This window comes from Scomber scombrus, chromosome 6, assembly GCF_963691925.1.
Source record: "Scomber scombrus chromosome 6, fScoSco1.1, whole genome shotgun sequence".
Taxonomy (NCBI): domain Eukaryota; kingdom Metazoa; phylum Chordata; class Actinopteri; order Scombriformes; family Scombridae; genus Scomber; species Scomber scombrus.
Genome location: NC_084975.1, coordinates 15,902,263 through 15,928,089, shown reverse-complemented (window position 1 = coordinate 15,928,089; position 25,827 = coordinate 15,902,263). Strand labels below are relative to the sequence as shown.

At 37.3% G+C, this 25,827-nt stretch overlaps 3 protein-coding genes across 4 annotated transcripts; 1 reads left to right on the top strand and 2 right to left on the bottom strand.

The window, feature by feature from the left end:
• Positions 1 to 4,583: 4,583 nt before the first annotated feature.
• Positions 4,584 to 6,543, top strand: LOC133982067 (leptin-like). Its single transcript, XM_062420970.1, has 3 exons — positions 4,584 to 4,685; positions 5,341 to 5,533; positions 5,629 to 6,543. Exons 1-3 carry the CDS (start codon positions 4,639 to 4,641, stop codon positions 5,962 to 5,964), a joined length of 576 nt encoding a protein of 191 aa, XP_062276954.1. The 5' UTR covers positions 4,584 to 4,638; the 3' UTR covers positions 5,965 to 6,543.
• Positions 6,544 to 6,848: 305 nt separating this feature from the next.
• On the bottom strand, positions 6,849 to 15,162 carry rbm28 (RNA binding motif protein 28). Its single transcript, XM_062420542.1, has 20 exons — positions 14,829 to 15,162; positions 13,760 to 13,906; positions 13,505 to 13,671; positions 13,316 to 13,391; positions 12,901 to 12,993; positions 12,711 to 12,782; positions 12,456 to 12,555; positions 12,131 to 12,369; positions 11,966 to 12,032; positions 11,695 to 11,804; positions 11,525 to 11,598; positions 11,261 to 11,396; positions 10,410 to 10,474; positions 10,164 to 10,322; positions 9,808 to 9,957; positions 9,555 to 9,629; positions 9,350 to 9,476; positions 8,856 to 8,991; positions 8,603 to 8,717; positions 6,849 to 7,369 (listed from the first exon to the last, which is right to left on the bottom strand). Exons 1-20 carry the CDS (start codon positions 14,944 to 14,946, stop codon positions 7,229 to 7,231), a joined length of 2,367 nt encoding a protein of 788 aa, XP_062276526.1. The 5' UTR covers positions 14,947 to 15,162; the 3' UTR covers positions 6,849 to 7,228.
• Positions 15,163 to 16,932: 1,770 nt separating this feature from the next.
• On the bottom strand, positions 16,933 to 22,881 carry si:dkey-5i3.5 (uncharacterized protein LOC565091 homolog). Of its 2 annotated transcripts, none has more exons than XM_062421372.1 (4): positions 22,781 to 22,881; positions 20,936 to 21,207; positions 19,423 to 19,669; positions 16,933 to 19,244 (listed from the first exon to the last, which is right to left on the bottom strand). In XM_062421372.1, the coding sequence occupies exons 2-4, from the start codon at positions 21,182 to 21,184 to the stop codon at positions 18,883 to 18,885; spliced, it is 858 nt and encodes a 285-aa protein (XP_062277356.1). In that variant the 5' UTR covers positions 21,185 to 21,207; positions 22,781 to 22,881; the 3' UTR covers positions 16,933 to 18,882. The 2 variants fall into 2 exon arrangements, with proteins under 2 accessions (XP_062277356.1, XP_062277355.1); XM_062421371.1 differs by lacking the exon at positions 22,781 to 22,881 and adding an exon at positions 22,463 to 22,526.
• Positions 22,882 to 25,827: the final 2,946 nt, after the last annotated feature.

The following is a 25,827-nucleotide window of genomic DNA, read 5'->3' as shown; positions in this document are numbered from 1 at the left end:
GAAGAGCAATGAAAACATAGGCTAAACTGCTCTCAACTTCACTTGTGTGTATTATGTGAGAGAGAAGTGCAACTTCACCCTACTGGATCCCTAAAGCATTAACAACACATTGACGCACAAGCAACAGAAAAAACAACCTGTCACCTATTTGTACCACCTTAACTAAAAACTTCAGCAGAATAACCAAGATGAAAATGAATATCATGCTATGAAATGCAATGCAACAAATATAATTTAACAACTCTCATAGGAATTAAATTGTTTTCAAATTCCTCAGTACCACATCTACAGTGCCTGTCAAATACATCCATGAGTCTTGGAATTTGTCATATTGTCTTAAACCATTGAATCAAAGAGGATTCTGTGCAGATTTTATGACATGACCAGCATAAAAAGACCCCTTTTAAGTATCCCCTATTGGAAGTATACAATAGTTTAAAATGGAAATATTCAAGTAAAGTAAAAGTACCTCAAAACTATTCTTTTACTCTTTTGTGTGTGTGTGTGTGTGTGTGTGTGTGTGTGTGTGTGTGTGTGTGTGTGTGTGTGTGTGTGTGTGCTTTTTTGTACTGTACTGTTAATATTAAAAATGTTAATAGATTGTTGAGATACTGCATTTTGTATTCAGTGGAAATATGAGAATTTTATTAAAGGTATTAGTAATTATCAATATCCCAGACACACAAATGGTCACCAAAATACTGCTGAATTTACAGTATTTCAGTGAAGTAGGTTCATTTATGTCATTAACTTAAATTATCTTCATTAGATGTCTTTCTTTCTTTTATGGTTCCTCATTATGGTGATAAATCTACTCCTACTCTTGATTTCAAATCTAAAGATAACTCCACAGAGGGCTTATTTACTGTAGGTGCATTTCTTGGACTTGACTGAAACTTTGGCTGACTGGAAGGCGGATTACTGTAAAGGTGTTTCAAATGTTTAATTCAGCATCCACAAAAAATCAAGTCTCTTGATAATATGCTGGTGGGAAAGAGCATCCGCAACAAGAAATGAACCCTGAAATATTTTGGACCTTGCATAACATGTCACAAGTTATCGTCAGCATGAATTCACTCAAGAGTTGAAACACATTTCCTTGCTTAATCCTATGTTATAGGGCACTTCTGTAGTCTGTCTTTAAAATGTAAAAGAGCCTGTGCTACCAGAGTTGCTTAACATGTTTTTATCCCAAGATACTGTGAGGGGTTACTACACTTTGACAGAGTTCGACTCACTTTGAGGCACCCCTGTGAAAAGCTGACTCAGGTCTTTTCAAAACATGGTTTTATGGCTTTAACGTCACTCACGTGTCTGGGGATGAAAATGAGACGTCTTTCAGAATGCAGCACATGCAGGATCACTAAATCTGAATTCCCGTCATTCCTGTGACTCACCCAGCCAGGTCCTGCTGAGTGGAATTCCTGGTTTTCATGCTGTGTCTGGATAAGTAACCTGATACTATATAAGGCACATGAACATGGCTGAGTCAAAACAACAATGAACAGGTCAGTAACAGTTTGTAATGCTTCTGGTCAGCATGTTATGCAGATAATTCTCTAATACAGTTATTACATCCTCTTCTTCTAATCCTTAAAGGGTTAATCTATACTACAAATGCAGTATTACTGTGTGTATAGTTTGATAAAAGAGGGACACACACCTCCTCTGAAGATGTGACTCATATGCTCCCATAAGTCATGTGACAGAGTCCTCATGAATTATTAATGAAGCCTTGCGGTCCTTCTGTCATACTTCAGGAGGTGACTTCTTGTCCTACAGGGATGCAGTCTGATCGATCCTGCAATTGCTGGGAAAAGGACTGTCCAATCATGAAACTCTGGAAGTCATTAAGGGAGTTACAGAAATGGCTGATTGTTGCATTTTTTTTTTGTCTCTGATCTGACTGCAAAAGTACAATTGTGTATCTTTACTGTTTGGAACTAATTAGTGCATGCTGAGAAACATGGGCTAAATAACAAGATAATTAAAACTATAACAGCTCTGTCTGGCAAAAAGGAAATACGTCATTCATCATCTCATCATTTTTATGAGAAGTTTACTGCTGAAACAACTTACAAAACCTTACCTAAAAAAGACCTAACACCAACATTGCCTGTTTAAATGTTTCCTGTATGCTAAAACATCATATTCTGGCAAGCAAAATCCTGATTCAAAATAGTTTTGGTGACAGGCAGCTTTTATTCATCCCAGATGTCAGGAAAAAGTTTCCTGCATGTGATGAAACCTGCTCTGTTTCTGCCAAGACAGTTCCTTTAAACCACCAGAGAGCAGCTCTGAAGAAACTTTAAACTTTTTTTTTTTAAATTTGGAAACGATTCATCCAATTATGACACTTCATGTTTTTCTTACATGAATAATACACTATTCCCGTTGAAAATACAAGTGGGACACTGTCACCCATTTACTCGCCTTCCCAGAAATATGTCATTTTTCCCAACAATCTTTCAGATCCTATCATATCTCTGTTGAAGTTAAGCATGTTAAGTTAATGACTGTGCTAACAGCTTTATGAGATGTCTGGAGCATGAGGTATTTTACAGAATCTAGGATTACAGTAAGTTACCTTATGAGGAAACCAAAATTATCATAATGGTCCTGTTTCATTCCCTGTGGCCTCTCTGACCTCCTCTTGCTTAGGAGAAAGAAAAATTTACTCAGCGTAGCCTGTCCTCTCCTTCTCCATGGCGCAACAATAGAAATCTGCTTCAAAGAATAACCTCTATGTGTAAACAATTTGTGAGCATTTAGCAAAATCAAATGGAATCAAAGGAAATGAAAGTGTCTAAGATGTCAAAAGACAGGAGGCTTACATTAGAAACATCTGGCATCTCTCTTGTTGATCATTGGAAGTTTTTAACTATGTTTAATTTAACTTCATTCAGTATATTTAAGTACCATTTTGATGATGTGATGTTGAAGCAGCTCAAAAGATAACATGCAAAGAAGGCCGATGAACACCACAACTGAAACCGTAAAATCGATAAAAGCTTTTTGGGGGAAACGTTTGCTGCCTGGAATACATTAGGAACTTCATGCTTCTAATCTGTAAAAGACTGAACTGGAACAGTTAATCCATGAATTCTGTCAGAGGCAGCTTTGCAACTTTGACCGTATGAGTGTGATATTTCTTTCTGTTTCTGTTTTTTCTGATGTTGTAAACATGAAAAAAATAATACATTGAAAAAACTAAGTTTTGTTTTTGCAACCACATATCAAACTTTATAGTCTGTGTGAATTATGTGTGTGTATATATTTGCCTTGTTACTCATACACTGTATGTATACAACTGGATGCCAAAAATGTGTTGATTGTTTTTAAAAATGTGCATCTAGGCAAGGCAAGGCAAGGCAATGCAGCTTTATTTATATAGCGCATTTAATTTACACAATGACAACTCAATGTGCTTTACATGAAACAAACATTTAACAGTAAGAATTGGAAATAATAATAAAAAACAACATAAAAACATGCAATTTGAGAAATAAAGATAAATAATATAGTAAAAGAAACATTAAAGCATACAATTATGTTAATTGTATGTTTTAAAGCAAATAATGATTTGCTTTAAAATCATTAAAAGGACATACAGTGCAAATGAAAGATTACAATTTAAAGTGCTTTGAAAGAGCTCAATCATAAGCACGGGAGAAGAGAAGTGTTTTTAACCTGGATTTAAAAATGTTGGGAGGATTTCAGTTCTGCTGGTAGTTTGTTCCAGTTTTGTGGAGCATAACAGCTAAAAGCTGATTCACCATGTTCTACAAATAATTGACATCCAATATCAATATTTATCTCTCAGACTATTAAATAAATAAGTGAAATTCAGCTGAAATGCAATTGAATAAAGTACAATGATAAAAGATATAGAGACATGAAACATGAATACAGTCAGAGGAGATTTGTCATACTGCTCTCCTTGTGTTTTTTGAAGGAATAATATATTTGGACAAGAACAAACCATATACAATCAAATATTTGGGGACAATCTCTGTCTACACAGGTGCTAGTAGTGTGTGAGTTTACATACTAAATAAATAGTGATGTGACTGACCTGGCAGCATTAGGCAATGTTTCGAAAGCACAGCAGAGTGACAGTACAGGACATGACACATAAGGCTTATTGATTATTTAGTCAGTGAAGCTACATAACTTTTACTTGCAGGTCACATCATTAAAAACAATGTTATTATTTGTCATCTGAGAACTGGAATGTTCAGATATTTATATCTACGTATGGCATGCAATTTCAGATGTGCTGTCAAAAAACGTTGTTTTCTCCACTGTTAAAAAGCTGTTCGTCAGCAGCAACTAAGAGATGTTACTAAGACATGTTTAACTTTCGTTCCAACACCTCTTAAAGAGAAAAAAAAGTCATCATCAGTTTCTTCCAAAAATACTCCCTAAAACTGATAAAAGTCTTTTATTTTTAGTGTACATTTTTGCCTGGTGACTCAAACATGTCTGATTGGTTGTTACCAAAAATATATTGCATATTCAACTTGCCTCCTGTCTCCTGCAGTACCACTAGAGGAGTATGAGGAGGGGAGAGGTGTTGGGGAGTGGGGGGTTGGCGAGAGGTGAGTAAGAGATGACTCAACAACCCTCCACTATAAGATGCCCCTGATGGCGCCTGACAGACATGTACACAGACACCAGCCAAGGTAAGGTCAACTCGCCTCTCCATCTCACTGTCCATCTCAGTCTCCATTTCCTTTACTGGAGCTTCAACTTTTCCGTCTTTGTTTCTGAAGTATCTTTAGACACATTTTCTCCATGTTTTAGTCTTTTTGTGATGTTTCTGATTGCTGAAGCTTCTGTTTCAAATAAAAGCTGTATTTATTTGTCAAAGATGTTGTAGCATGTCACAGAAAGGAGAGGTGTTTTTTTCAAAAAGAAATAGTTGTTTTTTGTTTCTTGTTTGATTTATTTATTTATTTGTAGATTGCTTGTGTAGTGGCTCCAGTAGTGTAGTGGCTCCAGAATATCGGATTCTTTATGAGCTTAAGTTTCTGTTTATTCTTTACAAGCATCAGCCAGAGTTTTAGGAAACAGAAACTACAACATTGTTAGTCAGTCAGTGATCTTTGGACCTATTACACAGTGAAAAATTCACAGGTTTCCTTATCACAAATATTTACAAGTATAATATTGTGCAAATTACTGGAAACATGCATAAACTGATAGATCAGAGTAGATCTGAACTCATGCCTCTTAGTGAAATAGTTCAAGAATGCCAGTGAGAAATAGACAACTACAATGTTTTAAAATTTAAAAACCTGCATAATCTCTAATGATGTTCCATCATCTTTCTTCTAGAAATACCAGTTTTTCTACATTTTGTACAACTACTAAAAACATGGACTACAGCACCCTGACCCTCCTGATTTCTCTTTCGCAAGTTTTGTGTGTGGGAACAGCTGCTCCTCTGTCAGTGGAAGTAGTGAAGATGAAATTTAAAGTGAAATGGATGGCTGAGCAGCTTGTGGTTAAGCTGAACAAAGACTTCCAGGTAATATTTGTAGTTCTATCTGTGGCAACGGAGTCTGTAGGTGACACAAGTTTTTACAAAAATTGGTGTTTAAATTAATCACGTTGTCTCTGCAGGTTCCTGCTGGCCTGACACTTAGTCTGCCTGCTGATGATGTGGATGGACTTTCCTCCATAGTGATGATCTTGGACGGTTATAACAGTTTGATCTCGGACACTCTTAACGGGGTCTCCCAGGTGAAGTCTGAAATATCTTCGCTAACGGGTTACCTTCAACAGTGGAAGAAGGGGCACTGCAACGAGCAGCGGCCAAAGCCCCTTGTGTCTGGCCCGCTGCAGGAGCTACAGAGTCGAAAGGAATACATTCACACCGTCGGCATCGAGGCTCTGATGAGAGTGAAGGAATTCCTCACTCTTCTGCTGAAGAACCTGGATCAGCTGAAAACTTGCTGATAAAATGACTTTGGGGAAAGATTTGTGAAATCTACATCTGTGATGCTTGATATAACATTCCTCTCTGGCCACATCAAACTTTTCGTGGAAATGTATTCTTGAACATGCACTTATTTATATACGTATGTATTTATTTATATACTAGGAAGTATGTATTTTGAAACAAACATGATCTTTTTTTTTATCATGTTTGAAGCAAATATGTAGTTTTTGATGGAATGTTTACCGGATCTATGTTTTGCACACAAAGATAAATCTGCTCATATAGATTTATTTAATGAAACCACTGTCTTATCAACAACTAGCTATGTTGACCTGTAGATTGATTCATTCATAATTATGAATCAGCTCTGTCATGTTAACTGCAGCCAGAGGAAACGTCACAGTGAACAGTGATGTCACCCCTGGAAATTCCTGAAAACCAGGTTGAATTTTGCCAAAAATAACAGGTGTGTTTGCATGAGGACAGGAAGTGTAAAGGGCAACTTTTTTCAGTGCAATATCAACAACTGTTCAAAAATGGCTATTTATATCGGTACATGACTTTTTATATATTTTTGTACAGCCGATTTTTTTTTATACCCGCTGGATTGTAAAATTTGAATAAATATTTAACATGAAACTTCTGTTTTTGTATTATGCAAGTTTTTCAGGGTTGTGTAATGAGTGAAAGATAAGTTGAGAGATCAGAATGAAGTGGGGGGGGGGGGGGGGGGGGGCACGTACTCCAAGTTAATATATAATATCCTTTGTGGGTGTTCTCTTGCTACACTTCCAAATTTGACATTCATGAGTGGGAAGTGTTTACATCAGCTAATGATTAATTCCCTGATAAAAACTAGTATTAAAAAAATGTATGGCAACTTCAAAAATGAATTCAGACATCAGATTTAATACAAAATGGATAGTTTAACAATAAAACACAAATTGAGATGTTTTAATATATTTTCATAAAAATCCATTTACATGAAACAGTGACCCTTACATTACACTGTGCTCCAGTGAGGGAGGAAAAACAGATAAAACAGAAACAACACAATGTGGCATATTGAGAGCAAATCACACAATATAAAACAGGATGAAGGACGATAACTGGCAGTACAGGTTAGCACATGGGAATCATATACTGTACAATATGCCACCAAACTAAATCATAACAATCACTGAATTAATTCTAAAACTTCAGGATGTCAAATATAGAAAACCTCTGCTGTTGTTGCTGTTGTAGCTGTTGTTGCTGTTGGAGCTGTTGTAGCCCCTAGAATTAACTATCAAACCACTTGTTTCTTTTGATGGCATTGTTCGTGTTACTGTTACCAGTCAGTTTCTTCTTGTACTGCTCCACCAGCTTGTCAAAACGGTCCCCGTCCCTGCTCCTGAAATGCTTCTTTGCTGGTTTGACCTTCTGAAATACAAAAAAACAACACAAAAACCAGTTATGAGGCACAAGAGGAAAGACTAAAGTGTCACCAAAATTCACCATTATTTAAGAAATAGTCCCACTTGCTGGCAGAGATCAGTGTCTAAAGCAAGCTGTGTGATGTCATTAGAGGGGCTTTAAACCACATTTAAGTACAAGGCTTAAAAGCGATGGTTCGGCGTAATGTCGACCTAGCGTCATATGCACCATGAGGTCTATGTAATCACCGCCTCAGCCCTTTTTTTTCATTTGTTCACAAAATAGTGGAGTTAGAGCCATCAGCCGAATGGCTTAGTACAGGCACTAACGGACCCACCAGAGTATCTCGTAATTTACTCCACTAATAATGCCTGGATTGTTACGAGATTTCGACGATGTTTACAGCACAGCACATCTAGAGATCTGTGCGGGATCTCGCACGACCACACGGCATTTCAGTGATTGCGCGAGATATTTACAGCTTTAGCAGTAGCAGCAGAGTAAAAGCCATCAGGTAAGTGTTTATTTTAATAAACTCCTGGTGTACTTAAAAACTTTCCAATGCATCGATTTATGAGTAAAGACCCTATTTGTACTACTGTAGAAGTTTGATAACAATCCAGGCATTATTAGTGGAGTAATTTACGAGATACTCTGGTGGGTCCGTTAGTGCCTGTACTAAGCCATTCGGCTGATTTTTTTAGGCCAAGTGAACATATACTATACTGGCTGTAACAGATGATCTAAAGATAGAGGGTGTCATTTGCTAGAAAGTTATTTGTGATTACTAGCTACTATACATGAATAAAGCTCCCTCTCAGCTTGCTCTTTTCCTTTCAGTACTGTATTAATCCCACTAAGCTTCACTTGGTGGCATTGTGAGAGTGAACTACTGTGAAATGTGAATGTGCTGTCTTCAGTCAATCTTGTGCAATATTCTTCCATGCTTTGTTTTTGTGATACAGTGAAATGTTTTTTTTAAGTGAATTTTATTAAATCTTTGATCTTTCTGAGACTGACTGCTGACAGCAATTTCTTGATTTGCTGCTTGATTTGGTTCTTCAGGGACTGGATTTAATACAGAAATTAGTCTTGATGTTACTCTCACATTAAAGCCTTATGTTCTTTCTAAATTTTGGACTGTAATGGGCCCAATAAACCAGTAAGTCAGCAGCCACTCTAAAGACTCTTAAGATGTTGTAAGAATATGACCCCAGTCTACATGATAAAATAACCAACCTGGTTTCTGGGTTGTGTAGGTTTTTCCATCTGCTGTTTTTGACGCTCCCTCCTGCTGGATCCAGGCCGTGCTTTCTTGGGAGGTGGGGGCTGCTGTTTTCCTTTATCACGCATTCTGCAAAAGACAAATGACAGAGGTTCTCAATCTGTAACTAAAACAAACAGTAATTAGTAATGAGTGACTAACAGTAACTTTTATTACTTTAAACTACTCCTGTAAAAAGGAGACTAATAGAAATGAAAACAACTTTACCTGATCTTAGGTCCTTTGTGTGAGGGGAAAGGTAGAATTTTCTTCCTTTTCTTTCCATTCTCCAAATCTACGTGCTCCACCTCAGGTTTGGTCTGGAAGCCGGCATGTCTCTTTTGCCTCTGGTTTTGATGAGGAGCTGAAAAACACAGTCAAGTGGACAGGAGAGAATTAAGAGGAGTAAATCAGATGATAAACATAAACTGGACATTGAGATGAATTAAACTCAGTGTTACACTCAATTCTATGGTTTTTATATTCAGCAGCACTACCGTGTGTACTGTACCTTCAATGTGACACTAGATCATGTTTTTTTAAGTCACTTTTCCATTAAGTTCAGTTATTAAAACCATAAATGATTTACTGTGACATCACTTATTGATTGTGATGTGGCCAGGAGAATAGAAAGCCATTAATGTCTGTCTGCTTTAGACCTTCATGTCCAACTGCCTAATGTGATCTCTATACATAAATACAGAAAAAAAATACTTCCACACCTCGCTCTCCTGTCAGCTGTGTTGACAATTGTGTTTTATTTCCACTTTTGTTAGATCCTTTTCCATCTCCGGATGTCTGGGACTGAGGTTTCGGTCCACCTTTTAGAGGCGGTCTTCTTAAAAACTCCTGTAAAATATAGACAATGCTTTAGCTTTAGAATAAAACATTTCTCAAACTGGACGACACAAACTGATACAAACTCACCTTGTTTTTTTGATGTCGCATTTCTTTTATTTTGAGTTTCCTAGTGTCCTCCAGGGAGAACTCAACAATAGGTCTCTGCAGGACAATATAAAAGGCAAAGTTATAAACAAGTAAAAGATTACTTGGATTAGGAAAAAAAAATCCAACAACATACAATCTAAACCTGAAAATCTCTAAAGGTTATTAAATACAATTGCAACAAAGCAAACGACAAGCTGTTTTTAAGCTTGTGAGGTAATCCACTGCCTTTTACCTTGTGTGAGCTAAAGATGTCGGGGTTGTTGTTGAGGTAACGAAGCGTACTGAGAGCATGTTCGTGGTCCTGGAACTGGACAAAGCCATAACCAAGTGATTGTCCCATCACTTGACCTCTCTCTGGCTTCTTGTCATACATGACCCTACACTAAAAAGGGAAATGACAGATGCACACAAACCATCAACAAAAATGAGAACACCACCCCCTAGTGGGCAAATGTATTTTATTCTCTGACAGGCTGATATTCATAATATTACTTGCACGAACTACTGCCGGTTATATTTTAGGAAGTTGCAGCTATATAAAAATCTATTCGAGACTACTGCCTACCAGTGTACCATATTGTTTCTCACCTCTGTGATGCGGACTCCCTTGCCTCCTTTTACAGCTTGAAGGCAGAGCGCTTTGAGCTTTTTATTGTCCACTGACTTGGGCAGGTTATGGACACACAGACGAGTCTTAGACACAAAAACTTTAATGTCCCGAAGCTTTGCCCTTTTTACTTCTTCAAACTATAGGAAACAGCAAACACAAAATGTCAACAGTGTAGTAATTTATGAGCTGATATGTGAAAAAATGAGCAAAAAATAAAAACTCACTCTGGTTCTCTTCATCATGTCTGCTTCAGACACACCCTCTGCAGATTTTGTCCCAGCACGGATCACTGGGTGATAGTAATGGAGTAAGAAAAAGAGTACGATAAATAAAATGAACAGACACAGAAGTAATTCAAGAAAGGGGTGTGGCAACTAAACCTATTTGCACACTTAGTTAATAGGTGTATCACAAAGCAGACATGACTTTGCACAGGAGTCATTAACACAGTACTACTGAATACAGCTTAATGCAGATTTTTACCTTTTAACAGGTTGCAGGCCAAAAAAGTTGCACATATAGCAAACTACAGACATTTTCTAGACTAGAGCAAGGAGGCAGGCATCTGCTGAGGGGCTCCAAACAGATTCAGGGGAGGCTCGGTGAACGAGTGAAAAAAATATTACATTTGTTATCAAAAGGAGATCATGATAGAATACCCTAAATGTGTGTGATTTGGTTAACGAGATAGTTCAGAGATACAGTAGTTTGGGAACATTTTACAGTTTTTCCCACTAGTTTGATCTGAGGGGAGGCCCACAGTCTCAGAATTTGAAAACCCGTTGTAGAGAACTGATGACCAAGACCAGATCTAAACCATGTCGGACTGACTTTGTCCCACAACCCCAAAGAGATGCTCATGTCACTCTGTGTTTGTTGGATCTGCAAGTAGGCAGCTGTTTGCTAATATTTAACACTTTCCAACTGGTGGCAACATGCTGTGCAGCCAAAATCAGCAGAGCAGAACTTTCTACTACAGAGCCCAAAGTAACAAAAGACACTGTGCCAGGCTACATGCAAGAGGAAAAGCTAGTCAGCAGAGGAGAAAAGAAGATAATTCATTTGGCTTACTCACATCCCTCTCTGGCCAGGTAAATGTTCCTGGTGCCCGTTTCTACTTTCACTTTGTTGTCCTTCAGCTTAGCAGCATCCTCTCTGGTCACTGCCACCGCAATCAACAGCTTTCTACCATCTACACGGATGCCTCCGTTCTGCAGCAAATATAACCCAAGGTTAAAAGAAGACATCCATATCAAGTCATTGCACAAACAGACGATGCCATGAAATAAAAAAATGCAGACACAGGAGAATATTTATCTCTTTATGTCTTATATATTACCTCTGCTTCATCCTGCGCTGCAGCCATGCATTTGTCTGCGGCCTCTTTTGTCTTAAACTGAGCAAATGCACAACCTGGAAACGTGACAAACTGAGTATGAGTTCTAGTTGACATCTAGTTGTCTCAAAAATCAGGGAGAAGAGTGTTGCACTAGAGCGTTGCTGACTCACCTTTTGAATGTTCTGTATCAGGGTGGACAACAATCTTTACGTAGTTAAGTTCTCCATACCGTAGAAGAACTTCCTCAAGGCCTTCTTCCTCCGTATCAAAGGACAGATTCCTTAATCAGCCACAAGTAAGATGAACAAAGAGGGTAATAAAATAATTAATGAGTATGAATGCATGGAGAGAGTTTGAGGATGAAAAAACAGATGGAGTAATGTTTCAAAATACACAAAATGAGGGCAGGTTTAAGATGAAGCTGTGAGAAGAATCACCAACCTGATGAAAAGTGTTCTGCCCTCGTTCACGTCTGAAGGGAGAAGTTTCCTTGAGGCTTTCTTTTTAGCTAGCGTAAAAAAGTAACAGCATTTTTATGGAACAAAATATTTATATTACTAAAAAGTATTATTCAAAATATGAAAAACATGGCTGAGATTTTTATACCTGATTCATCTTCTTCATCATCATCATCATCATCATCATCATCATCATCCTCCTCATCTTCATCCTCACTATCGTCTTGATCATTATGTGAACCAAGGCTACTCTTGTCGTCATCGTCTCCTCCCTCCTGGGACGCATCATCATCGTCATCATCCTCCTCCTCCTCCTCACTGTCTTGTTCTTCTTCATCATCTGATTGTGATTCCTCTGCCTGCTTCACAGCTGCTTTTGAACTGACCCTGTGGATAGATTTCATGTAAAACTGTCAACCAATTTCAACACCAAGCAGCATATTAACAGTGTGAAACATGATTCAGATTCGCACTTCTTCTCAGGAGCTGCTTGGTTCTTTTCTTCATCCTCATCTTCAGAGTTGCTCTTTGTGTCTGACTGTTTTGCAGCTGCTTCCTCTGTCTTCTTATTTCCTGCAAGATGAACAGAATAGCATTAATAATATTATCTCTATTTTGTTGTAGACTGATGGCTTAAGTATTTTTTGTATAATTTTCTTCGTGAATAATGAAAGTAATTTGTTGTGTATCACAAAAAGAGAAAGTGTCTGTTGAGAGTGCTAAATTACCTGTACTGGCAGTTAGATTCATGGCAACAAACTTATCCTTTGGTACAGCCCAGTCAACTGCTACCTGCCGACCTGCGAATGAAACAACAACCATAAACGTAGTCGCGTCACACAAATTAAACAAAAGAGAGATGTCGACAATGAACAGTGGTTCTCACACATCAGCAATGTTAGTGTCTCAATCACTAACCTTTGATCTCCTTCAGGTTCATGGCTTTAAGCGCTCTTGCTGCCTCAGCCACATTTTTCAATTGGACAAACGCAAATCCGCGCATCTTACCATCTGTACAAAGAATGAAAAGATATAAGTTACAAAAAAAAGAAAAAACAAACAAACAGGGGTCACACAAGAATTCAACACGTTGGCTGTGTTCGAATTCACAAATAGTGTACATGCCATGGACGCTAATTTTTTGATTCCACGGTAGAATATTTGAGAGCACTATATAGTGGAGATATTTACACACTCAGCATTCGGACACTCAAACAAAATGGTGTAGGATATGTAGTGTACTATGTAGTAAATAGGGAGTGATATCAGACACAGCCATTGTTTGTTTGTGTGTCTTATTTGTACATGCATTAATAATTTAAACTGTTCTTACCAGGTTTGAGGGGGATTTTGGACTCAAGAACTGTTCCAAACTTGGCAAAAACCTGCTTCAGATCTTCCTCTGAGCACTGTAACACAAGACATATGACACACTACAGGTCAATCAATGACTTTACAACTTTCACAGAATTAAAGTGTGCTCATCAACTGCTGCATGTGACAACCATGTTGCATTTTGCACCTTAAAACTGAGATTCCTTATGATGAGTCTTGCTCTCAGACAGTTTTTCCTGAGGCCTTTGGATTTCTGCTCACTTCCACTTGGTGCTGGTGCTGGTGCTGGTACTGGTGCTGGTGGCGGCGCTGATGTTGATTCTGATGCTGGCTCTGGCTCTGGCTCTTTCCGTGCTAAATTAAATGACATGGGCATTATTATCAGTAGACATGCTGTGAAAACTCTACCAGTTGCTAGTTTTGGACATGCCGTCATACACACCTGGCTTCTTTTTGTCTTTTATTTTCTTCTTTGCCACTGTCACAGAAAGCTTCTTTCCGTCGTATTCTTTTACTTCTTTCATAGCTCGCTGGGCATCTTCCTCCATGGAGTATGTGACGTAGCCAAATCCCCGACATTTTTCTGTGCCTGATTTATAAAAAACAAATATGTTATGATCATCATTTACATATCTATACACATACACACAGTGGTGGAAGAATAACTCAGATCTTTTACTTAAGTTAAAGCAGCAATACCACAGTGAAAAAAATACTCCTGCATTCAAAACATTACTGAGTACAAGTACATATGTACAGTCTGAAAAGTACTCATTATGCAAAATGTCGCAATTTAGAATGTTACATGTATCATACATGTATAGATCTTATTTACATTTCGTAGAATATTAAACCTGAATAATTCAGATGTACATGTAAGCTAGCATTTTTTTTATGTTGTAGAGGTTGAGCTAATTTTAACAACTTCTACTGCTGAATAGTGTACTGTATAAAAATGCATATATACTATAACAAACTGATCATATGTTTTATTGATCTGAATGGTAAATATAGTGGAGTAAAGAGACCAACATTTCCATCTGAAATGTAGTAGAGTAAGATGAGATATATCTTTATTGATCCCCCTTGGGAGAAATTCAAATAGACACAGCACTATAGTGGAAAAAAGTAGCAGAGTAAGGGCGAAAGTGTACTAAAAAAAAGAATCAACAATAAATAAATTAAATAGGATTAAATAAATCATATACTACATACAGTGAACTGGATATTTGTGTTAATATTTCTGCAGTACTATATCAAAAGTGCAACGTGCAGAAGTTCCTGACATTTACATAGAGAATATAGATTAGATAAAGTAGAAGAAAGATAGACATACTCAAGTGAAGAACAAATACCTCAACATTGGTAATTATTTGTACGTAATTGTTGAGTTAATGTCCTCAGTTAATTATACTGTGACTATTTAGTAAAGAAATCACTGTCTGTGGTCCATCTCCATTAGGCTCATGCCACTCATTTCCATGTTAACTTATGTCATAAAAGAGCATTACCTTTCTCTCTGACCACGAAGCATTGCTTTAAAGGGCCAATCTCAGAGAATATCTCTTCAAGTCGTTCATTTGTAGCCGAAGCTGGAAGAGAACCGACGAACAGGGTCTGTGCTGGCATGGCTCTCCGCTGCCAGGCTAACCGTAGCTTGTTAATGTAACGATGTGTGGCTCGATAACAAGCCGCACAATGCTCTCTACACTGTCAGTAGTTCAACACTGAAAGCAACTCTCTAAATATCAAATGTTAAGCGAATCGGTGAAATGAAATGATGCTTTAAAGTTGTTTCACTCCAACGACGGCTATCAAGCATGTTTATAAACGTGGACAGCCATCATCCAGTCTGCTTCTTCTTCCTTCCTTTCTTTTTGTTTTTACCCGCAGAAAGCTGCTTAGTGTCGCCCCCTGCTGTCCCGGAGGCTTACAAAAACATGTTGCTCTCTCACTCCTGAGGGCTCTTGCACAAAACCTAGATAGCGGATTAAACCGGGATTTTCCGGTTATCCTGGCTAAATTTACCCGGGACTCCGTTGCACGAAAGCAAAGGAGCATAAATTATCATGAAGATTTATTATGTAACAGCCAAGCTTAATTAATCCTTATTTATTCAGTCAGCTGTCACTCTGGTCGGAAATAAATGTGTTTTAAAGTTAATTCATGGTCTTCGTAGGCTATATGTATCCTGCCTCATTTTCATTAGCCTGCATTTAAATACCATACATACATTATCATTTTAAAAATTATAATTATATTTTCAGAATCATATATGTCAGTCATTATTAGTTGCCATATCGTTTTTATGCAGACTGCGGTTCATACTGAGGTCGGAGGTTTGATGACTGTTACTGCAGGTTTTTAGATGATTAGAAACGACTGATGAAGCAAAGGTGGATTCAAAAGAGTCGGTGAGTGTAATACATAAAGTCCCATTCATGTGGTTATTTCTTCCCAACGGCGTGCCCATGTTTGGATGTTAACAAAGGTTAACAAGAAGCTCTAATACTGAGAGGAGCTTGTAAATGTAACAAGATTAAAAAGTATATATTTGGGGCTTTAGAGAAAACATTAGGGACTGCAGCCTGAAAAGCCACCCCCTAGATCCGCCTCTGCTCAAGACATTAAGAATTGGTATTAATCTAAAAATATATAAATATATAAAAATACTAGAAACATGAAACATTGAATCCAACAATGTTTTTACCACCAAAAAATATGACTTCCACTTTAAAATCCTTAAAATGGCATTTAATCTCCCTCCCTAATTTAATCATATAGTAAAAACAACAACAATAATAATGATAATAATAATTATAAATTTCCCAACTGTCATTGTTAAAACTTTGTGGAAACAATTAGAATTTTAAAAAAACAAACAATTGCAAACAATTGCAGAACCAATTCAAATTCCTTCAAACTGATATGCAACTCCCACTACCTTGCATTTAGAAATCCTCAGACTATCAGACTGTCATGTATCGCAAGACTAAATATTTTTTTGTCAGATTTTTCCACAAAATAGGATAAATGATCTCATTAAAATACTTTAAATGACATATCCTAATTATTCCTTCTTTTAAAATTCAGGGAAAAAATGTAAATAATCAATTGTGATTCATTTCAAAAACTTAACTTTTGGACACAAGAGGTCTCTCTCTCTCTCATTGTAAAGTCCACTGAGAAGCAACTGAATCTGCACAGTGACGCTCAGACATCCAAGTGAAGTAACAGCAAGCAAAACACATTCTTTAGTAGAGTGGGACTTTCAAGTTTACTCCCATTAAACCTGTCTTGTCATTAAATGTTTCTCTAAAAGAATACTGCAATTTTAATTTCTCATCCAGTTTACCTTCAAAATATGCTCTAGTTTAGTTTCTATATCTCCTTTCATGTTTGACTCCAGAGAGAAAATTACTGCTCTTGTGTTGAGCCACAGGTTTACCTTCACAGAAAGCTTTGTAGTGCTGAGTCATAGTTATTACCTCAGCTTTAAATAAATACATACATGTCTATGCTCCAACATGTCCTGTGTATCCATTGGGCTACTTTCCATATCATAATTTTCACTAACTGGAGTCTGAAAAAATAACACCACAACCTCAAACAATATGTCTTTAGATTTATTTCCAAATAGAGGCTGCAGAAGACATGAAAACGTATGTATAATAAGTAAACAAATCAGACATGATGTACGTTCAAGTGACAAGACACAAAGCTTTACAATACAAGAAGCACCATTTCATGTTCAAAAAACACCTCCAACAGACATGACATTTGTTAGCAAAACAATGGAAACTTGTCATCTTCACATTCTCGTTTTGAAGTCCAACTTGTTTCTTGCTGCTTTGGTAGTTTATGACAGTCTTGTTCATTCATACAGATTCTCTACTGAGGGTCATTATCCACTGTTGAGAGGTAAACTGGTCTACTGGTGTAACACACAACAAGCAGGACTAATACTAGCAGAATAACAGACAAATAAACTATTGTTAAGAGCTGGGTGACAGATACCACAATTAATCACTTCAGTACATAAAACGCTCAAAAGAACCCTGCAACTGTGATAATGAAGTATCCACTTTTTAAGGCACCAAGTATCCAGGTACTGTGTAAACAATAAACAGCAATGTAATAGTGTTGTGATCATCTCTGGATCAAGAGGACAATATGATCTCCTGGATGTATGTATCAGCTTTAACTTATACCACCATGGTGGAATTTAAGAGTCTATGTTTTTTTTGATTATTTGAATCAATATGGGCTGTGCGGTGATGGGATTATGTTTTAACCTGGAGAAAGTAAAGGAAATGCATGAACAATGGCTTATGGAAATGTTTTGCTTACCCAAACAGATTTGGTGCATTGAAGAGTATATACTCTAAGTCACTATTATGGCTATATACAAAATCCTTTCAAGATATAAGGTTAATGACAGGAAACTCGAAGGTGGAGTGGTTTTTCACCCTGTTTCTGGCTGGTTTCACAAGTAATAGTAAATGAGTGTCACTGTGTTCATTGTCATAGCAACAATGTGACAAATGTATACGAAATGTACACCTTCAATATGCAACTTACTCAGCACAGCACTTCTGGAGAAAGACTTTCTGAGACAACAGTACAATCAACTCCCAACACAAGTTAAAGCCACTATGCCTGAAAAAAAAACATAAAACAAACACTACTGTGTATTGTAACAGATGAATGATGAGAATAGACTGTCTGAAACAGTTTAAATGATGAATGTATTTATTCATGTGAATATGTAAATAAGATTTGTTTCCCTGATGGACAGAAAATGTCTACCACTCTCCCACTCCCACTGTAAAGTTCATTCTTAAGCCTGATTTATACTTCTGCGTTACGTCGACGGAGTAGCTACGCCAGTGCGCTTGGCCATTTATAGTCCCTGCGTCGAGGGAACGCGTTGCTCTGCAATTCACCGCCATGCCGCTAGGGGGTGTGTGTGGTTTCAGAGGAGTCATATCCGTATCCTTGTTTATCTTCCGGTCACAGTAGCATGGTTTTTTTGTTTTTTGTTGGTCACAGTAGCATGTAGCATTGTGCTATGTGCGTTATGTGCGCTAATAACAGAAAACACATACCTTTTGTTCATTATTAATAATAATGGCGGTGTTGCAGGAAGAAAGACCGGAAAAAGCAACTGCCGGAGGAAATGACGTTTTGAGCGGACCAATCACAACCCTTGCGGTCCGCGTTGCCGTGACGCGTAGTTAGGATTTTTTGGAGGTGCACGTCAGGCTACAGCGTAGGGGTCCGCTTCGACGCAGAGAGCTCTGCGTAGCTACGCTTCGACGTAACGCAGAAGTATAAATCAGGCTTTAGTGTTTATGCACTGGAGACTTGCATACTCACCCCTGACTGCTTCCAAACTAGTTGTGACGTCACAAATCCTGCTCATAAGTAAACGCCCTGAGTGTCTCTCACCATGAACTGTTTGATATCACTGCCCCTGTTACACACTGTAGAACAGCAAACCTTTCCAGTTACTCAAAGAAAATAGGCGATTTCAAGATCATATTAGATTAGGCTGAAGCCCTTTCACATCTTTGCCTTCAAAGGGGTGATGTGGAGTGAATGGAGGAACATATCTAGGGTGGTCACATACTCTTGTGGGTGCCTCTTTAAGTGACCTGCATGTGTTGAATCCTCCCACTTTTTTGCTGTTATATCAATACCGCGCTTCTGCCAGAAATCAATCAATTCTTCCAAAGCTCGTGCGTTGCTCAGTGTGTCGTTCTCGCAAAAGAAGAACAGTGCAGGAACAGTGACGGGACTGTTCCAAAACGCATCGATGCCCATGTTAAAGTAGTCCACTGTTTGCCGTTTGAACATTCGAAAGTATAGCAGGCTTACTTGTTTCACCAGTGTCTCCAAACGTGGAAATACAGTCTTACCAAGACCTGGGTAGAGAGGAGACAAAACAACACTTAGGCTCTATTGACAATTTTCTACTTATTTTCTACTTACTCTTTAGTATTTCATGTATAAATATATAATTTTCAATCTAGTTAGTGTGAAAATGCATACTAATGAAATTAAATAAAAGTAGATGAAAAATCCTGTTGATACTGAACTTACCTACAGCCATCGTCTCTATAGTGCCGACCACCAGGCTATCGTAGATTTGGCCTTTGATCCTCTTTGTGAACTCCTGATATTTCTGTGTGTCGTTGGACATATGTACCAGCAGATGAGAAAATGTGTAGCCACCGATGGAGAAGGCATGGACAAGCAGTGGGCGGGACACAAAGCGTTCACTGTTGAGCAACTCCAGCAACCTTTTCCCATTTTCCAGACCCCAGCGAGGCCACAGGAAGTCTTGCACCTTGTGTAAACCATACAAACAGAAAGCTGAAGCTCTGTTCAATTTATTATCAGTGTTTGATAAAATCACTTTGATGGACAATTTCATAGCCTAACTTCTACAGAATTCCCCAATCTTACGTTATCTTTAAATAGAAAAAGAATGAAAATATAAAACTTTAAAAAAGGTGGAATTAACCATATGTGGCCCAAAATCATACTTAATAATACTCCTCTTTCTCCAGGTACTGAAAACAATGAGGACTTCAGTCTGCCTTTTTCTGAGTTCTTTAAAAACTTTTTACAGATATTTGAAGACCAGTGTCTCGTGTCTCGTGACATGTTTGTCCACGAGACACGAAAATCATTTTGTATGACCAGTCTAATCATAAAAATCTCACTCTGATATTTTGATGCAATTTTCCTACATGCATATCAGTGCATGGCCTTGTGACCACAAACAAAGACCACATTGTACGGACTCCTGTACTGCATCTACACAGAAGCTCCAGAAATAGCTGCTGTTACAGCGACAACTCTGACTCTTCCACTGACCCTAAACTGCCACACAACTCCCAAAACAAAACATGTAATTCTTGAAACGAACCTTTGCACCACTCAAGTGTTGTGTCAGACAGGTCAGAGCTATGTTGACACTGAGGTGGGTTATCGGCTGTTTCTGATTATTAAGGCCTGTAACATGAAATACAACCTTTTAACTTCAACGAGTATTAAACCTCATGTCCCATCTTAACTAAACATCTCTGAGGCTAATTATTTATTCTTTATCTTGTCTATCCAAGTTTCTGTATGGATGATACACATCTCTATTCTACTATATTTGATGTCACTAAAATAATATTAAAAGGTGCAGTGTGTAGATTTTAGTGACATCTAGTGGAACGGACTAGGTAGAAATGGAATATAACATTCGTAGGTATGTTTTCACTAGTGTATAATCACCTGACAATAAGAATTGTGTTTTTGTTACCGATGAATGAGCTCATTATATCTACATAGGGTCCTGGTCCTCTTTCACGGAGCCCACCATGTTGCATCACCGTGTTTCTACAGTAGCCAAGAATGAACACTGGCTCTAAAGAGAACCTTACGAGTTTTGTGGCCGACGTAGGTTTCCTACACTGGTCCTTTAAAAGCACTTTTAACCCAGCAGCTTCCCTATATGTTATATCTATATCTTAAGAATAAACATCCACATTATCTTAACAACCACAGTTATGCTTTAATGTGTAATTTAATTTCTCTTTGTATTCTATGTTCTCCTTACCTCACTCTCCACTACAAGCACATCAAAGCCGGTGCGGAAGTAGATTTCACAGTACTTTGCCACAGCTTGTGGACGTGATCCAAACCATGGCAGCATTAGTGTCAGAGGTTTAATATCTTCAGTGGCTTTGGTCTGACATCCTGACACAGGAGATGCCACCTCATTCACATAGAAAGTGACATTTTTACTGAGGTGGTGGGCAGTAACACCTCTGCTCAAAGCTGTCCTGCTCAACATAGCAGCAGCCATCGGGTTAAAGGTGACAAATGTGTCTGCAGGAAGGAAGAAACAAGGAAACAAGAATGTAAAATATTAAAAAATAAAAAAAAATTTAAAAAACAGTAGATATGCTCATAGTACTTAGGATGGGTTAAATGCAGAGACTGAATTTCACTGTACAACTGTATGTGTGACAAATAAAGTACCTTTATATAAAAATGACAATAAGAAATTTAGCAAAAACATTACTTTTAATTTAATCAGATTTGTCATAATGATGACTAAGTATTGTCTACTAGTCTATGATGAGCACAATATGTTTCATCTGAGTATTTGTTGTGGTCAAAATAATCCATACATCATGCTTTTTTACTCAAAAACCAGTTGTATGAGCTCAAGTCAATAAGTCAATAAGCAGTTCCTGCAGCAGTCTCTTCCCCATGGCGGTGAAGAGACTGCTGCAGGAACCATGAACATACTGCAATTTTACCTGCACTTTAACTTGTTCTTGTTCTTGTTTTTACTTGATTTTTATACTTTTAGATACGTTGTTATTTATTTTAATACATATTTATTTATATTTATACTGATTGTAGCTGCTACAAGGATTGCTGCCAAACGAAATTTCATTATATCTTGTGTGCAATGACAATAAAGCTTCTTTATCTTTATCTTATCTTTATAAGGCCTACAGGCCATAAATAACAAATTAAGCCCAACTGCCAGACTTTTGACTTTTATCATAAAATATCTTTATCTTATATTCCAAAAACTACATGAAGTTACGTATTACATTTTAAATAAGGTAAATAGTAATCTGTAACCTATTACATTTCAAAGTAACCTTCCCAAACTCTGCTCTTAATACATCCATGGTGTACATAAGTTATGTTATGTTCACAATAACTTTAAGACACCCCATCGCCACCATTTCATGGCGAGTAACAAAGAGATGTAGCCTACTCAGTTGAAGAGAAATGGTGAAGTCTTGTTAAGTGTGGTGGATGTAACTCATGGATGTATTATAAGCTCTGTTATATCCATAGTGTAAACCGTCCTACAGTCTCAGAGTTCAATCCACGTTTGTTTTCTCCACAACACCAAATCAGTTCAGTTCAATCCAGTTTCACAAGCATAAAGAAAGAAAAAGTCGAATGTTCGCTCCGGGTTTTACCTTTGATCCCCACAAAACAAACCAAAGACCCTAGCAAAGCAACACATTACATAAAATAAGCACAGCAGAAACGTCAGATAAGTCGGGCCACCGTGTTTAACTAGATATGTTTAAACACTACGGCTATTACTTACAGCTATAAATGACGACAGAAATGATAAAGTTAGCAGATTTCATATATGTCCAAAATTCATATGATCCGCCAGTCGTCTACCCGGAAGTGACTGTTGTTGTCAGGGCGACGTCACAGTGATTCCGTAACTGAAACAATAATAATTATGTATTCACTTGCTGCTAACCTACTTTTTCTGGCAAATAATAACACGAACAAAACTCTGAGTAATTAAAAGAACTCGCCTCGTATTAAATGCAAATTACATCAACATTGAAATGTTAACGTGAGGTTAAGCCGCCCGCTTTATTCCGCCTGGTAACTGAGTTCATTTACTAACCCGTTTTCAGGTGTGTGCCGGTGATGCTCTAGTGGAGCAGGCTGCCCGGCTCCTTTCTTCTAAAGCACATCGTTCACAGTGCTTGAAAGTTCAATGTCGACTCTTGCCTGCTCGCTCCGTCTCCTTCATCTGATCAGTGTACTGTCTTAGCGCCTGTCCGCCGCATTTCACTGCTGCCCTCCTTCGAGCAGCTATGCATAACAGGAGAACACTACAACACTACAAGGCTACATACCAGGTGTAATCTGATGTAAAGCTTTTTTCCCCCCAAAACTTTATTGAAGTTTGCAATGTACAAACTACAAAAAATAGTCATTCCAGTTCACAGTTATAGCAACAACATGGTTTACAGTCATGTGAAGTCATAACAAGGGTCATAAGTAATAATATGAGAGACAAAGGAAAGAAAAAGAAAAAAAGAAAGAAAAACAAAACCCTGGTGTGACAGTCTTCATAATCTTCCGTATAAAATGAAAATTGTATTTGTGACAGCTTGGTTGAAAATATCCATATTGAGATACATTTCTTATTTGTAATTAACTTAAGAGACTTAAAATAATTATCAACTTCAATCAAATACAACTAAATTTACATTTATGGATGTGAAATTTTCCTAATAAAATATAAAGATTGACAATAGTACATAATTTATTTTCTTTGAAATCTGAAATAAGTAATAATGTTCTTCCCTTCAACGTTGAATTTATGTGTTTTGCACAGTATATAGCTCTCAAGTTCTTTACATAATGTACTGCTATATGAGCAACCATTAAACAAGTGAGTTACACTTTCAGGTTCAGATTTACAAAAGGTACATTGGTTATCGATGTCAACGAATTTTGAGATATATATGTTAGATGGGTATATGTTATGTAGTATTTTTTTTATTTGTGACACAACAAGCCACGCCTTGTGCCAATAAATATCCACAAAAATAGCATTCCAAAAAAAATTTCCCTCATGGTGTTATTTTCCTAGCATTATAGAAACATTCTCTGATATGTTTATTTGTGCATTTTTTACACAGGATATCAATACCATTTATATAAAGAGTGTTAACAGTGTTATCTGATGTAAAGCTAATATCAGTAATTAACTCATTGTGATGTCCAATTAAGATTTTTAATTTGCAAGTTAAAATTTTAGTGTCCTGTGGCTAAAGTCATCGTATATTTGTATACTTTTTAATACTGAGCAGATAAGACCACAGCAAATAGGCAGACATAGCAATAAGACTGAAAAGCAGTTTACCATGAGTAAGGACAATAAGGAAAATATGCTACAGCTAAAATGCTCAAAATTTAGGACAATTGCACTCTACTGATCATTCTCATTTCATCTACAGGTGTTATGCGACTTTTAAGGTGGACCGGGAAATTCCAATCGGAAGCCAACTTCAGCCTCATTCCTAAATTTAATGTGTATTAATTGCCCGTCTATCTATCTATCTATCTATCTATCTATCTATCTATCTATCTATCTATCTATCTATCTATCTATTTATCTATCTATCTATCTAAACTAACTAACCCATTCATAAGGCATAACATATTGTTGCTCTTTATACAATTTGTGTTCATATTAAAAACTGAGGTCTACATGAGACTCAACAGTAAACACTATATTGAGGGAGTTAAAAGGTGACCACAAGAACAAGGCTATTGTTGTCTTTTCCCTAAGAGATAAATCATTGTTACATAACATGCAGGAATCGATAGTGTGCCAGTGGAAGGCTATAGCCTAATGTGTTAAAAGAGTTAATAACACTGGGTAGCTCACCTCTTTCTGATAAGGCACCCTTTATAAAGGGTTTATAAGAATTAGTTAATGGGTTAATTAGTTTAAATAAATTATTTACTAATGATTTATAAATGATTGAGAAGTCATAAGCAAGCAATGGAAAGGGCTGCAGGACATCCAAACGAAAATCAATTTAATAATACTTATAATTGCAGACTTTCATTTTTTTCATTAATGACCTATCAAATATAACAGCATACTTGTTGACTTAGAAAATGTGAAACCCTTTATTAATGATTCATAAAGCCTATTCATAAAGCCTATCTATAGGTTATTTAATTTTGTATTTTTTTGTGAATATTCAAATGTACTCATTGTTTGAATTCATAATTTAAAAAAAAAAATGATAGAACAGTACAATCAGTGCAGGTATGTGTTTATGGTACATTGTTTAGTCTCTAGCATTTTCAGTGTCATATCAACAGTTTGTTAAAAAGTTGACATTGATCCTCTATCAGCGCAATGATTTTCAAGGTTCAAGGTCCAGCACCGGCAAGAGTGACCTCAAAAAGTTCAAGTCATGTAGGGGGTTTTCTATGTTTGCATGGGCATGTTTTGCAGTGCTAAATATGTCATTATACTTAAAGTATACCATTTTGCCCTTTACTCAAAGGCCCCCTCTTTGCTTGTGCTGCTTTGTTTCTGTGTCTTGTCCTGAATGTCCACATTCCCAGCTGGACCCCAGTCCCTGCTGACTTTGTCTTGTTGGTGGATGACTTGTCTAAACAGAAACCAGTTGCCCAATGAATTTAGATAGCAAGTGTGAGGCGGCAATAATTTGGCCATGTCCCTTACTGAGCTCATATGTTTGGCCTGCCATTGTTCCTTTTCAGTCCCCTTATTAACGGCTGGGTTGGTGCTTTCCTGTGTCCTCATCAGACAGCGGGTTAATCACACCCCTCGGGAAGTTACTATCTTCACCACTGACTGACTGTCTAAATGATCTGAAATGGCCTTCACTGTCTTTTTTCAACTGTGCTTATGTGAATCAGTTATGAGCAGAGCATTTTTTACCCTCTGAACAGAAGATGGCGTAGAGACAAGAGGATATTTAAGAGTTGGTAAACTGCCCTCTTCATTATTGGCTGCGGTATTTGCTGTCACAGCCAGCATTATTCTTGGCATGTAGGATCAGCTTTTGTATCCTCATTATGTTCTAAATATATGTTTGACAGATTTGTTTGTGATGCAGTTTGATCCCTATTTATCCAATTTTATTGGATGGAAGAAGAATCAATGTACATTTG

Bases quoted from the DNA above. Each gene is read 5' to 3' on its own strand.
- LOC133982067 (XM_062420970.1), top strand. From the start codon at position 4,639: ATGCCCCTGATGGCGCCTGACAGACATGTACACAGACACCAGCCAAG. The intron at 4,686-5,340 runs GTAAGGTCAACT...TCTTTCTTCTAG, and splicing joins GTACACAGACACCAGCCAAG to AAATACCAGTTTTTCTACAT. The intron at 5,534-5,628 runs GTAATATTTGTA...TTGTCTCTGCAG, and splicing joins AGCTGAACAAAGACTTCCAG to GTTCCTGCTGGCCTGACACT.
- rbm28 (XM_062420542.1), bottom strand. From the start codon at position 14,946: ATGCCAGCACAGACCCTGTTCGTCGGTTCTCTTCCAGCTTCGGCTACA. The intron at 12,556-12,710 runs GTAATTTAGCAC...TTCATCTTGCAG, and splicing joins GAATCTAACTGCCAGTACAG to GAAATAAGAAGACAGAGGAA. The intron at 9,958-10,163 runs GTGAGAAACAAT...TTCCCTTTTTAG, and splicing joins AGGGAGTCCGCATCACAGAG to TGTAGGGTCATGTATGACAA.
- si:dkey-5i3.5 (XM_062421371.1), bottom strand. From the start codon at position 22,505: ATGAAATCTGCTAACTTTATCATTTCTGTCGTCATTTATAGCT. The intron at 21,208-22,462 runs GTAAGTAATAGC...TCCTTCCTGCAG, and splicing joins TTCTGTCGTCATTTATAGCT to ACACATTTGTCACCTTTAAC. The intron at 19,245-19,422 runs GTAAGTTCAGTA...CTCTCTACCCAG, and splicing joins TATAGAGACGATGGCTGTAG to GTCTTGGTAAGACTGTATTT.